The 17825-nt window shown below is 40.7% G+C and overlaps 1 protein-coding gene across 2 annotated transcripts; it reads right to left on the bottom strand.

The window, feature by feature from the left end:
* Positions 1–684: 684 nt before the first annotated feature.
* Positions 685–4351, bottom strand: COMMD3 (COMM domain containing 3). 2 transcript variants are annotated; one of them, XM_087776608.1, is made up of 8 exons: positions 4136–4351; positions 3120–3231; positions 2952–3015; positions 2816–2850; positions 2435–2495; positions 2293–2349; positions 2139–2198; positions 685–1076 (listed from the first exon to the last, which is right to left on the bottom strand). In XM_087776608.1, exons 1-8 carry the CDS (start codon positions 4266–4268, stop codon positions 1017–1019), a joined length of 582 nt encoding a protein of 193 aa, XP_087632734.1. In that variant the 5' UTR covers positions 4269–4351; the 3' UTR covers positions 685–1016. The 2 variants fall into 2 exon arrangements, with proteins under 2 accessions (XP_087632734.1, XP_087632742.1); XM_087776616.1 differs by lacking the exon at positions 2139–2198 and having other exon boundaries at positions 2258–2349.
* Between the last annotated feature and the right edge of the window lie 13474 nt (positions 4352–17825).

Here is a 17825-nt window from a genome sequence, read left to right as displayed (position 1 = left end):
TCCCGCCCGCAGCGGCGGCCCCCGCGCTCCGGCCCGCCCCGGCGCCCCCCGAGCGGCGGCGGCAGCGGGTGTCGCGGACACCGGCGGTGTCCCCCGCCCCGCGGAGGGGACGGGGAGCGCCGGGCGCCGCCGGCGAAGCGGGCGGGAGGGAAGCGGGGAAGCCCTGGCGGGCGCTCGCCGCCGCCGCCGAGGAGGAGACACCGGGCGCGGAGAGGAAAGAGCCCGGCGTCGCGGCGAGGGCCCGTCCGCCGCCGCGCTTCCCCCGCCGGCAGGTGCGGGCGGGCTCCGCGGCGCGGCCGGCGAGGAGCGGCTCCGCGGCCGCCACCGGCGCCGGGGCGAGCGGCGGGGGAAGAGCGGCGGGCGCGGAGCGGCCCCGCGAGGGGGGAGACGCCGTCGGGCCGCAGCCGACGCCCGGCTCCGCTGAGCCCCGCGGGCTCCCGGCTTTCCGTGAGGCGCCCCGGCTGCCTACAGTGAAATGAAAATCCGGCGTCGCTCCCGCGGCGGGGCCCAAGCTGGACGCTGGCCGAGGTGAGCCCAGCTGCAGGGCAGTAACAAAGCGCGACGGGCAGCTCGGCAAACGCGCGGCCGCCGCGGCGCGGGAGGACGGGCTGTTCGCCCCACGGAGCTGATCTAACGTTCAGCGCCTGGCTTTTCGGTACAGCTCATTTACCCGTAGAAATTGCAGGACGGGAGCGAATAAACTTTATTAGATCCCAGAGAAAAATAATCGGTGACAATTCTAAAAATACACAACATAAAATAGAAGGAATGCTTTGAAGACACGACAGTTAAGCAAATATTTAACAAGAGTTAATTAAAAAAATAGGACGCGAGCAAGGAATACCAACTGCGGTCATAAAAACCAGTTATTTCACTTAATTCACATCCGAGGACTTCAAAAAAAAAAAAAAAAAAAAAAGAACAGTTTGCATCCAGAGATGAAAGACATTTGTCATTTAGAAGACACTCTTAGGAATGAGAGTACTTCAGCTCAGCAGGCTGACACCTTCCTTCAATCACATCTGAGTCGCTCTTTCTAGACTTTTTGCAGCATCTTTTAGTTTTCCAACTAAATCCTAAGAGATGAAATACTGTCTTAGAATAAACGTATTTTTTAAAAGGTCAGGTAGGAGAACATAATATTTTTTTATACAGAGAGTCAAGGGAAACCAGCACCTTATACCACAAGAAATGTTGCAACTGATATTAAATAGTAATTAAATCCCTATCTTACAACGTAGTAAGAAAAGTGGGAACTGAAGGAAAACACTTTTTAACATATGTAATCTACTAAAATAGATCACTGCTCCTAACACGTAGATTTTATCGGTATCGTTACAATGGCTAACGCTGACACTTGCTCCAGGCTTTGAAGTACTATACACATTTCTAAAATACTGAAAATACTTTGAGTGTAATTCTGTACTGGGACCCTCCTCCAGCCAAAGCACATCAGCAAGTCAGCAAACCGATTCAAAACACTCATTATTAAGCAAAGAACAACTTTTGAGACACACATTTAAAAAAGGAGAGGTGTAAACCTGAAGTTTTAATATCTTGCTTTTCCTCTTCCCCCCAACCCCTCTTCCCAATCCTCCACAGTTTGGTCACTTCCAAGCATTACAATACCTCTATTGTTCAGTTACACATTTAAATCGCTAAACAAAGATCAACGTTTGTTTCAGTACATTTCTTACATGTCATTAACACCACTGAAGAGCCTTCAGTTCGTTCTCTATTTTTAATCATGACACATTTAATTCATTGAACCAGCTTCTTTAATCATTTCTCTAAAGCATGGGAAATTCAGAAAAATTATGTATTTCCTCCCATGTGTATATATATATATATATACACACATTACAGTTATGAAAACAGGCAAAATATTTATGTACGTCTCTAAAACACTCCCCATGCAACTAAAATCAGGTACTCTGCAACTTTATTTGAGAAGACAGGAAAACTATACTCGGATAATTTTTATAGAAGATTCTCCCCTACCCTCCCAGTCCTGGATTTTTATTTTTTTTTTTAATAATTGTATGTATGATTTCATTTTGATGGGCAAGTTGTTAAAAACATTTCCATCCCCAACTGGAGCTAAGCATAGAAATAGTAATGAAGGAAAGAAGAAGTACCTGTAACTGCTCCATTGTGCAACTAAAACTAACATCTGGGTGTGATCCTGAATCACTGTTCTGAAGAAAAAAAAAACCCCAACAATGCCTGTTTTATTAAAAAAGTATCATGAAATTACATTTTTTTCCTCTGAGGGTGCAGGGTGTACAGTACCTCTACATTTAAGGTCACCAAGTAGGAAGGCTGGTAAGTTTTATGAAGTTGATTGCTCTAAATTAAAAACAAAGAGCATAGAAAAAAGTCAGGTCTCAGCACTGAACCAGACTAAAGAAACACCTTGATGTGTTAAAATTACCTTGATTTGATATTCTAAGCGCCAAGACACATCAGTTACATGGAGAGGAGATCTGCCTATGCTGAAAGACACAAGAGTTAAAAGTTCCCTGCACTACAAGAAAACGTCATTTTCTCACGCTGTCCATCAATAAAGAACTTTTTCATGATCCTTGTAATGCTTCTTGAAAAGTTCAAAAAGTTGCTGTAGAATTCCGAAAGGAGGAAGAAAAGTTTCAACAGCTGTTTTCTAAAGTTTGTTAAAAATGTACTTTTTTTTTTTTTTTTTAAATGGAACGATATTTCTTACTTTAATCACCTCAAGCATGCATAGGTGTTTTCCAGGACAGTTTCAAAATAGCTGTAATTGAAACTATATCTCTGCGCTGACTGATTGACCTACCTTCCCAACAGGATTTCCAATGCCTCCTTGTTTTTCTGGAGGAAAAAAAAAAAAAAAAAGAAAAAAAAAATTGCTAGGTTCAATAAATTCCTATGAGAGAAAGAAAACATAAATATGTTAAAATTGTTTTAAAAACCTGATATTCGGTGCAAAATTGTTCTATTCTCTCTTTATCCAGTTTACAGTCTTCTAGACATGTGCTACAGGGAAAAAGAATTTATTAGTTTTCTGTTAACATTAACTCAGCAGTACACTTTAAAGTAACAACCGCTAGAAAAATGGGGTAGCTTCAAAGTATTAGTACCTTATAGCAGATATGTCGGCTTTCTGCTTTCCTGCCTCCAGAATACACGTTGCAGCCGCAGCATGGCAATGTTTTAATACCGTAGGGTCAATATCTTTCAGGTCTGGATCGTCTAAAACAAATGAGTTACTGATGACACACTCATTCGCCAAAACCCCAGCGCACGGTACCGAGAGCCGCCGCTGGCCCTTTGAACGGCATCTTTCCCACAAAAACTTCAAAATGAAACACGTCTGGTGTTGCAGAGCGAAAGGACGGGGCGAGCGGGCGCGGCGTGAGGAGGAGGAGAGGGGCTGAAGCGCGGGCTGCTGCGAGCCGCGGCCGTGCCCAGCGGGGCTGCCCGGCGCCGCACGCCCCGCCGCCTCTCCAGCTCCTTCCCATTGAAAAAAAGGAGAAAAGGAGGAGAAAAAAAAAAAAAAAAAAAAAAAAAAAAAAAAGGAAAACCTCAATTTCCTCTCCAAGCCCCGTCCGCGCTCCTCGGGAGCCCGTCGCCACAGGCGAGGCGCGGAGCCGGAGCCCGCGGCCGGGCGGGGGAGCGGGGCTGCCCGCCGCCCCGGGCCGGCACCGGCGGCTCCCGCCCCGCCGCAATTAACACCGCGACATTAATTGCAGGGCCGTCTACCCTCACGCCGGGATTGCCGCGGGAAGCGTCCACGCGCGGAAAAAGCCCCCGGCAGGGTCGCATCGGAGCGGACGGGGAAAACCGCCTCCTCGCGCCGCCAGGCGGACACGAACGCGCGGGGACCCCCCGCCACCTCCCGTTTTCGGCGGGTTTAAGCGGTCAGGAGGCCGGCGCGCGCCGGCGATGACACCCCGCGCAGCGGCACCCTGGAGCCGTCCACGCGCGACGCCCCCGTCGTCCGCCTGGGGGCGGACGCCGCGCAGCGCAACGCGGCACGGACACGCGTGTCGCTGCGCGGAGGCGCTGAAGGAAGGCGCCCGTTTGCGCGCTGCGCGGAGCAGCGCGGCCCGGCCCCCCCCCCCCCGCCACAGCCTCCTCCCCTCCCCCGCCTTACCCAACCCGGCGCGGGGGTGCTGGAGGAGGCCGCGGAAAGCGGCGCGGAGGAGAGCGGCGTAAGGGCGGCGGGGGAAGCGGCGGGGGTCGCCCAGCAGCCGCCACCCGCCCTGGGCGTACGCCGACAGCTCCATTGTGGGCGCCGTGACCTTCGACACGCGCCCACGTGACGCGCGCGCAGCTGATCGCCGCGACGAGGCGGAGCCGCCGCCGTGGGGCGACGCGGGGGGGGGGGGGGGGGGGGCGGGAGGAGGCGCCGGTCGCCGAGGGCTCCGCGACCGCGGAGCCCTCGGCGACCGGCGCCTCCTCCCGCCCACGCGTGTCTTGTCCCCCTGCGGTTATATTTTTCTGTGAGGAGGGGTGCTGTCACGTTTCGGTGGAGGCTTTGCGCCTTGGGGCGTGGGTAAAACGGTGACAGATACGCGGTCCCAGCCTTCGCGGGTGATGTAGCGAAGACGTACAAATGCTACCTAAAAACACCTCCGTGTTAAGCTAATAAATGCCTGATGCGAGGCGTTAACCTGTCGCGTTAACGTTTTATTTCTTACACGTTGAAACGTTGCCATAGTCCCCCCCAAAATCTTAATATTTTGCAAGTAAACAATGAAACGGCGTGTGTTTCTATCTCGGCTACGGACCAAATTAGGACTGAACTAATAAAACATAGGTAAAGGCCTCACTATGTCACATGAATTACGGTGTATACAGCCTTTGACATATGCAAAATGTTTTCGATATCACCTTTTTCTTTGTGCGTGGTAATTCTGGATGGAGAAGAACATTACTGTGTAATCTGGCCGCCTTTGTTGAACAAACATTTCCGCCGAACATTTCTTAAAGGGAAATTCAACGTTGAAAGCTGCCTAAAAAAAAAAAAAAAAAAAAAAGAGTAAAAGCTAAAGGCCTCTGGCAGATTGATGGTTTTAAAATAACATCTATATGATGTAAAAAAGATTGTAATTTTTTTCATGCTACAGATACATATCAGACAACACACAGTGCAAAACCAACCGACTTTGCGAATTATTGCCAAATAGGTAAAATAATAGAAAAACAGAGCAGAACATTTTTCCCCTCATAAATTTTTTTATGTTACTTGTCTTAAATAGTGTTGCTAATAAGAGCAGGTCAGATAGGAGTACCTATAATGCAGAATATTTCCAGAGTAACTTAATTGAAAATAGTGAGTCCAGCCTGCTCTTCCGATCATCTGCCGGCCTGTGCTGCCATCCATTTGCAGGTTGATGGTGCTGTCAGAGGACTGGACTTCTTCCTGGGAAAGAGCTTTGAACAAACACATTTCAGTTCATCTGAACTATTCACAGTAATTGACTGGTCGCTGATTTAATCAAAAAGCTGTTAGGAATTTTATATCTGTACCCACAGCTCTCGCTAATTACAGTCAGTCCTCCAAGAGCTCAGTCCGGCTTTGGAGGCCAGTTCAAGTTTTGTCGCAGTGAGAACAGTAAGATTAGACTTTACCACATCTCACCGCATCACATTTTATGTTTATTTGAATCACACTACGTTTGAGATCACCACTGGATTTTTTTTTTTTCCTTTTTTACTTTTTGTGATATTAGCATAGTCCTTTTATGCAAACCCAGCTGCCCGCTCGGCAGTCTGTGCGTCTCCTTCGGTACGGATGCAGAGCACGGGCGATGGGGTGATTCTGCCTTCGCAGTTTCCTGGCACCGTGGGTTGTCTGGTCACTGTGTTGTAAAAGCCTGCGTTTGTATACCTAGGTCTCAGTTGTGCCCAAGCTGAGGTCAAAAGGAAAATCATGCTGGCTGCAGGATCAGGCCCTTACTTCTAACGCACTGTGTGTGTGCGATATTAGGCCTCGTGATGCTGTGAAGAACAAACCCGTACAGTTTCGGTGTGTGATCTGAAGCCGTGTCACTGGCCTGATACTTTGGCATAAAAATTAATACCACTAAATTGATGAACTCTGAGCATCAGAGCTCTAGCTGACAGAAGTCCTGGTAATTTTTATTTTGCCAGAAACAAGAAAGGCACGGCAACAGACAGGTGGGTTGACAAAATAAGGCTTTCTCTATCTTTTAGTATGGTTGTCAAATATAGACACAATACCTAAGAAAAGACAGCATAAAATGGAGGAGAAGAAAACCATAAAATGGAGGAGAGGACAAAGCTCTGAGCTGCAGAATTACAAAGGTGAGGAGACCAAGGCTATATAAAAGGATAGTCACCCCAAAAAGGTTAGAAATGTACACATACGGCATGATTGCACGTTACAGAAATTTATCCTTCAACATCCCCTTATCGTTTATAGCATATTGAAATCTAGAAATTAAAATCCAGCCTTAAAGGCAAAACAACTGCTAAAGATTCATGGCAAGACTATGTAGTACATGTAAGTTTAACTAGTTTTCATCACAAAATTTATATGTTCAATTCCCCTGTCCAGCCTCTCAGCCTGACTTTTTTTTTTCTCTCTCTTTTTCCCTCCAAAAAGAACATGAGATGGATTCAGACTTTCAGATTGCTATCAGATTTTACTACTAGTGCATAGTGTATACCCATTTTAAAACCCTGTTCACTATAATTTTCAAGAGGACGCTAAACTGTATATTGCATAAAGAAATGGTGAAGGAAATGCATTAATTTTTGAGTATTAATTGATTGGGGAAAAAAACTACCTCAGTCCACGCAGGCTAGTATTTTTTACAGCTTGCGCTTTGCTAGTCAAAACAAAACAATGCAACTGTTCACAATGAAGGGAAGTCACTTAGTGTGTCCAGAGTACTAATTCATAAAATTTAAGAGCTGCCCTAAGTATTTCTGAGAAGTCTCAGATTAGCATTTTTTCTTCTGTGGATTGCTCTTCACAGACTTAAAAGATAGTAATTTAAGATGATATTCCAGGGTCAATTTTCTGCAAAATTATTACGGACTTCAAGAGTTTCATGCACATGTTAATGGAATACCCCTAGAACCTTTCTTTTAAGTCAGTATCGAGTCTTCTTTATTATAAAATATATTTTACTGAATAAAATGTTTGAAGCAGATAAGAACAGTAAAGAATAAGTAACTGGTTTCTACAAAATTTATTTCTTGCTGGATTCATATCTGAAGAAAAAACTTGATACTCCAGTATCAGTCACTGACATCATCATAGCATCAAAGAAAAGGAGTCTGCATACCCTGAAAGGCCCAGGAAAATTTCTCTCATGTCACAGGCACAGAAGTGCAATACAGTAAATAAAATACTGCCTTGAACCAAGCCATGGTGTCAATTATTTATTTGGTACGATTCTTGTAGACAGTCCTCGTATCTGGGGAAAGTGCAGTACTTGTCACATATTTAAAAAAATATTTTATACTTCCAGAATTTTTTTGTATGTATTAATTTCAATAAATGCATTGTTTGGCTACGGACAAGTATTATTCAATAAAACATACTTTGTTTGCTCAGCAGTAGTTCTGATTAGCAGGTCAGGAAATTAGCTTTTTAATTAAATATGTGAAAGCACTTGATTTATTTCAGTAAGTTAGAACCTATAGTAGCTGAATACATTTTCCATTAGGTATTTAGTACTTTTTATTCTAAGTTTAACCTGAAAAACATTTTTGCTACTAGGTAGTATTTTTGGAATTAAGTGACATTAATTTATTAAAAAGAAGAAGGACTTACCTGATTACCTTTTGATTAGCTTTATTCTGACTTGTTTTTATCTTCTATTTGTCAAAACTTAGAGTCTTCTGATTTTCCCCTCATACATGAAAAGAGCCACATATTCTTAGGCTGTAAAAAAAAAATTTAAAAACCTTAGATCTTTCACATTTAAATTATACACTTTTAAGCTATTAATATTTCAGTCCTTATTTAAGTACTCAGGAATAGAGGCAACCGGTGCCACTTGTTTAAAATGTCATCGCTTCTCTGATTTCTAACAATTCGGGAAAATCTTACATATTATAAAAGTTCCATTTTCTCCTTATTCTACTAAAACATATATCAGATCAAAACTCTAAAAAAATTATTTGAATTTATCTTTTCTTATTATATTAATATTATAAAATTATTATATTATTTTTATAAAAAATCACAGGGAGAATTTGTATATTTTATGTCTAAGAGCACATCAAAAAATGAGTAATAAAAGGATGAAAGGATTTAGGCATGTGAGCAAGCATCACTGTGATGTACTAGATAGGACATCCTCCAGGACAGCAGCTTTGTCTTTTTGTGGGTTTTAACATATTTTAAAGTCCTTCTAATTAAGTGAAATTCCTGTCTTTACTGATTTTTCAGTCATTATCTTTCTCTTACAGAGAAATAAAGCTATGTAGTACATAACGTCTTGCTCTTTCTTAAGATAAAACTCTAGTGTCTTTGGCTAAATTCATGGGGATTTATAACTGAGGCCTACATAAAAGATGCCGCCTTTAATGTCGGGTGGAGAAATACAAAGGTTCCTGCTGCTTTAGTGGAACTACTACTGTAATTCCATGTCTAGTCCTGTGTCACAGATGAACGCAGTTTGTCATACTCACAAAAATGCTAGGAAATGCTTTTTAGTGATTATATTGGTATTCTCTCTTTGTAAGCAACATTTGTTGGTAGTAGATTTTAAATGGAAATTTTTGCTACTTTTCAAATGACCTGACATCATTTACAGATACTTCAAAGTTGTACCTACTGTTCACGCTGCTCAGGCAGCACTCGGATACAGACATCGCACGTCCTTTACATTTAGCCGTATTTTTTAGATTTATTGAGAAATGTCTGATCTGTATGTGGTTTTAAACAGTAAACCAAATACATTTGAAATTTGTCAATGTTTTAAGTAAGCCTTTTTACATGTTTATACACTCGACGGTAAGATTGTAGCCTTGCTGTTGGAAGCCTGTAAGGAGGATATTATGCTCTATTGTCAAGAAGCATTCACAGTCTGTCACATTAGTGCTAGAGATGTGTATAGAAGAGTAATTATTATAAGCTGACATCCAGCACATGTAAGTAAAAATAGATAAACCTCAAAGAAAAATTAGGCTGTATGTTTTAGGTACTATTTGTCTCCAGATGTTTAATGTCAGGACACTAAAATGTTATTTAGCATAGCACCTAATTGGTAAAATAATTTTGTATTTATATAACAAACAGAAATGTGATTTGCTTAGCTCTTCACCTAGTTATCTTCTTATCAAGTAGATAAATAAAAAAATACAATGAGTTATCAGTAATTCAGTATTTAAAGAGATGCATGGTATAACCAGTATTTAAAGAGATGCGCGGTATAATATTTTTAATTCTATTTATACAGTTCAGCAGTACCAAGCAGCAAAAGTATTTACATCTACTAATGTGATCTGCAGTTTTCATTAAAAAAAAAAAAAAAGAGATGGAACAGATAATACAGCAAGAAGGAGCACTACATGGCATTTTTTGCTAGAATTAATCCTGCTGTTTCATGAAAACGTTTGATTCTGGTCATAAAGCAAAGCTTGCATGCCAAAATGATAGATGCCTTAAAAGAAGCTTTGATAAATAAAATCCTGCAGACCTTGGCATTCACTTTGGCAACAGTGAGGAATGGCTGAATAATAGTTAGGAAACGGACTTTTTTAAGGCGGTTTATTGCATCTAAAGATATTAGGGCTAGATTTGCAGCTAGTGTAAATCAGCATATCTGCCTTCAAATTACTTATATTGCTTTGTGTCAGCAGAGAATCTGGCCCATATCCATTATCTAGAGGGAATATCAACTACTACAAAGCATACTTATCTAACCAAAAGCAAACGTAGTGTGCCTAGCTCATTGATGTTTCTTGTAACACTTATGTTAACCTTTATAATGTGATAAAAATCTGGCACGGTTATGTATGGCTGCAAATGATCTTGCTTTGATAATATCAACAATTATAAATTAGCGTTTATCGCTTTTAATACTGCTTCAAATTACATTGATAAAAGCCTAACTTGATATTGATGAGAGGACTAGTAATTTAGGACCTTGCTGTCACTCTAATTAACTTTACTGGGAGCAGAATTAGGCCTCTTCTCTGAAACAGGTCTGCCTATCAAAGGGGTGTGGAATTTTGTTTTTTTTCTTAATATAGTGTTATTTTTTGTGTTCTCTTTTGGTGAACATATTTCATATCTAGCGACGACTACATTTTACAGAGCCACTGAGTTTAGACTCCTGGCTTTTACATATAAACAAGTGTGTTATTCAACCCAGTAAAATCACCGAGAGTGAAGTTCAGATGCAGGCATCTACAGAGCCCGAGTTAAAAGTTTTAGTTTAAAAGACTGCCCTGTGAGACTCAGCATAACATAACAAACCTGGGCTCATTCTTCATTTGTTTGGCTCAATTAATGAAAGAGGAAGTTTACTAATTATCAGAATTTTGAGCAGTAAACACTGGGTCTAAGTAGTATCTCAATTCCTGGTTGTAATGCTGCAACCATTAGACCTGTTCAGCAACCGTTCCAGCAATAACTTACAGGCAAATCAGAGAAATACATGAAATTTTACACGTGCTGAATTGTCTGCATCATTTATATGACATCAAGTTTAGTTCAGATTGTAGAAATAGTTTTGATATTAAAAATACAGTTGTGGTTTCTGCCCATTTTTAAATGGCAAATGTCATTATGGTCAATCTGAGAATACAAAGAGGAACGCTTTGGTGACCCTAAATTTATTAGATTGGCAACACCACTGGAAACTACAAGTGTCCATGTACTGTCTGTTTCATGCAAGATTTATTTGTTGTGAGAGAAAACCCTGATGGTTGGTTAGTGAATTAGGTCAATAAGCAGTAGGATAGTGATAGGGGAGATTCTATTGCTCTTGGGGATTTAGGCTTCCTCGCACGACATTTAAATCGATAGGAATCATCAGCTACCCTAATCTGCCCGTACCAAATAACACTGGGCCTGAGGTGGTGCAGAAAAATTGGGAAATTGCCTTTTTTTCCTTCAGATAATTAATGAAATGTGTTGTGTAGATGCTTATAAAAATATTTTATCTACTTTCACTGTATGTGCAATTTTATTAAAAATACAATGTATTTCTAAAGGTAGCACTAATTAGGATTATCATCACTTCTTATTGGTGCACTCATAGAACTCTTCGACTATTTTTGCAAATGCATCAGTAACCTGTCAAAATGTATACAAGAAAGAGGCACAAGGCAAGAAATTCCCATTGCAGTATAAACAAAATCTCAAGATCCTGGCTTGCAACTGCTGGTATTAGTTAACGTAATGCCATGTTGATGTAGGCAAAATAGATTAACAGAAAGACAGAGTTAAAATTACAAAGCTACGCACAACCAATATGAAGTGTAAGAAGCCTGTATTTCGTAGGTAAAGTGAACACTTTTTCTTCAGTAATAATTCAAATTGCTGGTGATACAAACCCAGAACTAAATAAATGCATCAATGAGATGTGAGGATAAATCTACGTTGTTTTCACATCCTGTATTTTCACTGAGTACACAGGAATTTGAGGTGAATGTATACTCCCATAGCAGCATTTAGAAAGCTGGGAAACAATGTTCTTCTAAAAGAAAGTTTATTTTCTTGATCTATTAATAGCAGTCAAATATAATTTAATTTTGGTCACTTTGCTATGTTAAATTGTGAATAATATTTGTTATATAAGCGACAACAATTTCAGACAATGTATTATAAACAGCGCACCATTGAAAAAACCTCTTACCTCCTCTTGCCTTATGCTTATTACAAGATATAAGTGAACTCATTCTTTGTTTAAATGGTTGTATTTATTAAAAGGATCTTTTCAGACAAAAGACTTTATTTTAGACCACCATTCAAAATAAGCATTAGATGCTCTGCTTCAGCTCCGCTGTATGCTCACATAGGAACATGTTAACCTTAGAGAGCTACGTCAGCTCGTAACAGACATTCACTGATGGAGTCATTCTGATTTTGTCAGCCTGGAAGCCGGCTTGCAGCACCTAGATGGGATGCGTATTTGTTCACTCAAATGTTGTTGCTGTTATACCGTTTTTACAGCAATAAAGTTCCACTGAGGCCAATTAGGAACTATTGGAGTGGAGAGTGAGCAACAAATTTCAAAATTTGATCCATCATTTCTTGGCTGTCGAACCCTGTGCCCATCTGTTCACATGGCAAACAGCCCACTTGCAAGTTAGCTGGACCTTTCCCCTAAGAAATGAGTGACAGGCAAGAACAGTTCCGTTTTAGTCTGTGTAACAATGCGAACAATTTTTTTTTTTCTGCAGGAAGCGTGGTCCGATATCTAGGAGAGCTGGACAGCATTTGCCTCCTTTCATTTCATTATATTTTTTGACATGTACATTGTTAGAAATGGTTGAGTGAAGGAGGAAAGAAAATCAGGGGCTTACTGGTACTGGTTGCTGCCAAAAAGACAGGTTGTATTGGAACAGGTGCTTTGAAAATCTGTGAAAGCCAGCTGAAAGGTGTCAAAATGTGCATAACATGAACCAACAGTTCACAGACATTTTGTGTGAATTTGGTCTTGTAGCAGGAAAGTTCAGAAGGGACCCTCGGCAGAAAGTATCTGCCTGAGGAACAGCCAGCCCGCTTAACAGCCATACCCTTGTCTGCTCAGTCACAGCGTGCATGATGCTCTCATGCAGGAGGGAAGACAAAGGGAAAAAAAAGGGTTCCTCTTGTTACATTTATATCCTTCATTACCCTGGAATTGTCAAATCAGGAAAAAAGATATGATAATCTGTTCCTAAAATATGTTAAGCTGATCATCTAGCCTAAAAATAAAAGTAGATCAATTGAAACTCCATAAGCTGTATTTTGGCAAGTGATTAACTGCAGAGTGTGTGCAGGTAGAAGAAAGAAGAATGCATGATCCTTTTTATAGTACCGGTCAAACTAATGCCTGTGAGCCACACTTGTCCCTTGACCTTGTTAAATGTGGCCCACGTGTTGGAGAGAGTACAAGCAACTTTTCCGACACATTCCCTTCCCACGTGTTTTTCCTGCAGTGTGCTACTGTAGATAGTTCTAAAACACATGGGAGTACAAGTGCCTTCCCCATGTGTATTTAAAACCTAACAGAGCTACAGCAGTCAAAACCACATGGGGATAGAAAAGGCGCATCAGGAAAAAAAATGCTTTTCCACTGTTTGTGCTCATGTTCTTCATGTGCTCAGGGAACACAAGGGAGAGCAAGAGCCAGACAAAAAAGACAAGGGAGAGCAAGAGAAGAAAGGAAGAGGAAGGAAGACAGCAGCAGACAGAAGCGAAGAAAAAGGAACAAAGCAAGATGGAATTGAAAAAAAAAAAAGGAGAAAAGACAAGTGAGAAAGGAGAAGGCACTGCAAGGAAAGGACAGGAATTGACAGGGCAAAAATCATAGAGGAAATCATTTCACTGCTTGAAAGGATAAAACCAAATAAGCCTGCCTGTGCTTTTCCTTTCAGCTTTATAATTTGTGTGCGTGTTTAGGTTTAACAAATGTAGAAAGAGGCATGTTCTGCATATTCCCCAATGTCATCCCTCCTTTCATTTTGTTTCCAGATACTGCATCTTTGTTTCTGCTTCTGCTTTCTGTCTCCTTCCGTCTCCTGCTTCCCCCTCCCCTTTTTCTCTTCTCTGCCTCTCACAGGCAATGAATGAGATGTAGCATATCATTGTATTAGCAGGGCCAGGTTTTTTCCCAAACTTGCCTTAAAAATGGAATGCCAGTGAGTATATTGTTATTCTTTCAGACCTTTTTTTTCCAAGAAGACTTAGTTGAGACAGCCTGAAGTCATCAACATAAACCTAAGTGAACATATGGGTGAAATGTGACTTTTGCTCTATGCTAGTCATGGGATATGGTCATAGTCTTGATTTCAAGGAGCTTTACATGAAGTCAGTGCTGAGAAAGTTTTCACTGTAGTTGGTGAAGTCCAAGAGGAACAAATAAACAACCTCCCATCTTCCTCTCTCATCCTTGTGGACACACATCTGCATCCACAGCCTCTCCTCTGGACTTCCCTAAGTGCACTGCTTTGTGTGCACCACTTACTCTGTCAGATGTCGTTGGGAAAGACAGCTTTGTATATCGCACGGCAAACCTGAGCACACTCACAGGAATGTACAAATATCACATTACCTAATGTTACACGTTTGGTGTAATTTGGATCGAAATAAAAATTAAATAGCTTTGAACCCAACTTTTATTGTGTTATCATTTGATAGACTTTTGTTCATCTCAGAATTTTTTCCTTGATTTGGGAATGAAGGCAATACTGAGTTTTGGCACTGCATTTAGATTTATGATTTTTATCTTTAGAAGCAGAGGAAGGCTCTTAAAACCTGTACATACTCTGGTTTTGCCCCCACTTTCTTTTGGTTCTGAGTCTTACGCTCCATTTTTCTTTTTCTTGTTGTTGACCCTTTTTAGTTGTATGCCAGGATCTCAAGGTTTCCACACTAAAGCCAGGAGCTCAGGAGGATGAACAGCTTTCAGGAAACGGTCAGCAGCTCTCAGGGTGCAATTCTAAAGGTCATTTGTTATCACATCTGTTCCTGTCAAGGCGTCCTCTCTGAGGCAAAGCCCATCCAAGGGGCTGGAAACCCTGGGAGGTTCTATGGTAGCATTTTCTCTCTTGTGCTGTATGATGAGACTGAAAAGAGTGCATTCATCTGTGGAGTTCTCCCAGTGTCAGGGAAAACTGTCAGAAACCTTTTGCCTCTGCCCTGTTTCACTGTGACCTTCATTTCCCAGCCACGGGCCTGACCCTAAGTGCAAAAAAAACCCAGTTAATAGTAGGATTGGTCTGATTTCCCCTGCATCTCTTGGGGCAGGGTAAAACTGGAGACCATCATTTGGCAGAAAGTCTGAGATTTCTTGAATGTGGCTATGAAGAACAGGAGTCAGAGGAGAAAGGAACAATGCTGGGGTTGAGCAACCTGTTAGTTTTGCTAGTGTTGGAACTTCCCAATGCTGAAAGCTGTTCGCGCTGTGGAAGTTATGGAGCAGATTAGGCTGGGTGAGTCACACTGCTCAGGCTTGGAGGTAGAGTCCTGCTTTGTGCTTCCCACCATCCACCCACATCACTAGGATCACCGTGCCACATTCTGCTGGAAAAAATGCCATAAGGATTTTGCATATAGAAGTGGAGTCATGCATGCATTTTATGGCAGTAATCTAATTTAATTATTTAAGTTGATATAATTACATTATAGTCTCTGGGAAAAAAAAAGGCAGAATTTAGAATATCCTGTACTGGACCCAAAAGAGTGTTATCTAGTACAGTTTTTAAATAGTCTGTGAGTATAGTAAAGTACCCAGTTAACTTAAAAAGAGTTGTTATATCAAGTAGATAATATGTGCTTTAAAATGTAAGCACATACCAGAGTCCTTGTTCACTTAATCTATTATTTACAGGACAATGTATTAGACTAATATTATGGGCCAAAGTATCTCCTAGCACAAGCTGGTAAAGCCCTGTTGGGATCTACATAGCTGTGCCAATTACACCAGCGAATACCTTTGTTTTGTATTTTCTGTATTTAATGGATAGACTACTTAAATTAACTAAACTATGATATGCCTCTGTTCATATTTTGGAAAAGAAATTATGCAATTTAAAGAAAGTGAAGATATAGTAGCTTAAACCATAAACCATTTTTAAGCATAAATAAATTCAGACAAATTCTTTACATGTTCTAAGATTTCAGTTAATTTTTAACATCTATATTGCTCTATGAAGGCAAAAAAAGTTAGGTAAAAGTGGTATTTTCTGGAAGAGATTTTTGCCCTTGTCTACAAAGCAAAGGTGTTCCAGAACTGTTCCACGTTGTATTTTACATGGCAGACAGAGGATAAAAAATGGTGAATTCTGCATCTGTCACTATTCTGCATCTGTCACTCAAAGCAAATTCCCCTTTCCCTTTTTGGGAAAGTTGCCTAAGGATGATGGGATATGGCTGATAACAATAATCCATATTTAGGCAACCAGAAGATTGTGACAACATTAGCCAGAGTAAGGGAATGCAGACTTAAAATCAAAACATCTGTTATGGTAACTTTAACTTACCCTATTATTCCTAGATGTTGCAGTGTCATAACTTACATTCCTGCATTGTCTTGCCGTAAAAATATACATCTAGCCTTGAAATTCAGCACTAACTTTAAATTAATTTGCTTTAAACTTCGTATCATAAAATTAATATTACTGGAGCACGGCAGTTCATCTTTAGACACTAATAGTACAAGTAAGTGATCTTCTACTTGATAGATTGCAAAATGTGTTGTATTTTATCCCTGATTATGAGAATAATTTGATTTGCCTCAGCATAGCTATTAAATAGTTACAGAGAGATTGATTGTAGTGGTATGAAGGATTTCACCATTAATAGTTTTATGAGAGAGATTCAGAATACAGACAGACTTCATGGCTGTTCTTAACCGGAATATCTGAATACACACCCTTCCTTCCCTACAACCCGTGCACATCAGCTTGCCATGGAAATTTCTGTCAAAATAGAGATTTCTTTGATTTTCCAGTGCATCTATCACAACATGTTGCTGTATCGCCAGCACTATAGCAATGAGGACATAGTTGCATAAATCATAGGAGACAAATGCCCAGAATAAAATACTATAATGAACAAAGAGGTGTAGTATGGGATGAGCCTGATCCTGTCACGTGAGAGATTTCAGGCAGAAGATTTCGTTCTGTTAATTTCAGAAAGGATCAGTCCCATCACGTGTACTAGGAATTGTTGATATGAATTCCGATTCTGCCCTCTTTCTGCCCGTCACTCTTCTAGTTATGAGCAAGACCCAGTGCTGGTAACTTATAGCTGCTGTGTAGCTTGAATTTAGGAGCGTATGCAGTGTCTGCGCTTGGGCTGCCAAATCACATTGCATGTCCTCTGTTCATTTACTATGGCTGCTAGAATAACTTATTATGATACTGGACTTCCAAAGAATATATTAACTTCCTGACTCTCTATAGTAATACCATACAGCTGGTTCAAATAAACATTCCAAGCCAGTGCATTTTTCATCTTGAAAAAACCAGCGATCCCAAAGAAGTTTTGTATTTATTCAGTGCTTACTGTCATTGCCTTTGACACCAAGCACAAAATTAATAGTTTAAAAAATGGGAGTTACTCTCTAGGCCTTTGCATTGATTCTCTCTTGTTGTTCTTCATTTATTTTGTGGACCATTGCAGTCAAAAAGAGAGGAAAAACTGCTCACGGCATTAATTTTCTTGAGTTATTGCACTGTTCTGTCTCACTAAAACTTCATTGTTGTTTTCTATACTTTGAATAAAATGTGACTGTTTTTATCTGAAGCAGAATCCATATAAAGAATTCATGTTGCTCTTGACTTTACCTTACTATGCAGAAATTTCATTGACATTGGCACAAAAACATAACTAGGTAACTACGTTATCCACATTAAGCTTTTGCAGACTATTAAAAGTATGTTACTTTGTTTCTTTAATGATTTAATCATCAGTTCATTTATTAATATTGGTCCTGTCAAAAGAGCTGCTGAAACATTACAAGTGAGAGCCATAGGCAAAATCATCATGTAAATAATGGATATTTTGGCTGTGGAAGGGCTGAAGGTTTGGTTATATTTGATCACACAGTTTTTGTAGTTATACTATTGTAGGTGCACTGAGTTTTGGCTTCAGAAAGAGTATACATGATTAAATAAAGATTTTGCTCCACATATCACTC

Source organism: Nipponia nippon, unplaced genomic scaffold (assembly GCF_047370975.1).
Source record: "Nipponia nippon isolate SJK-2023a ecotype South Korea unplaced genomic scaffold, ASM4737097v1 scaffold_1, whole genome shotgun sequence".
Lineage (NCBI taxonomy): Eukaryota > Metazoa > Chordata > Aves > Pelecaniformes > Threskiornithidae > Nipponia > Nipponia nippon.
This window is presented reverse-complemented; position numbering and strand designations above follow the sequence as displayed.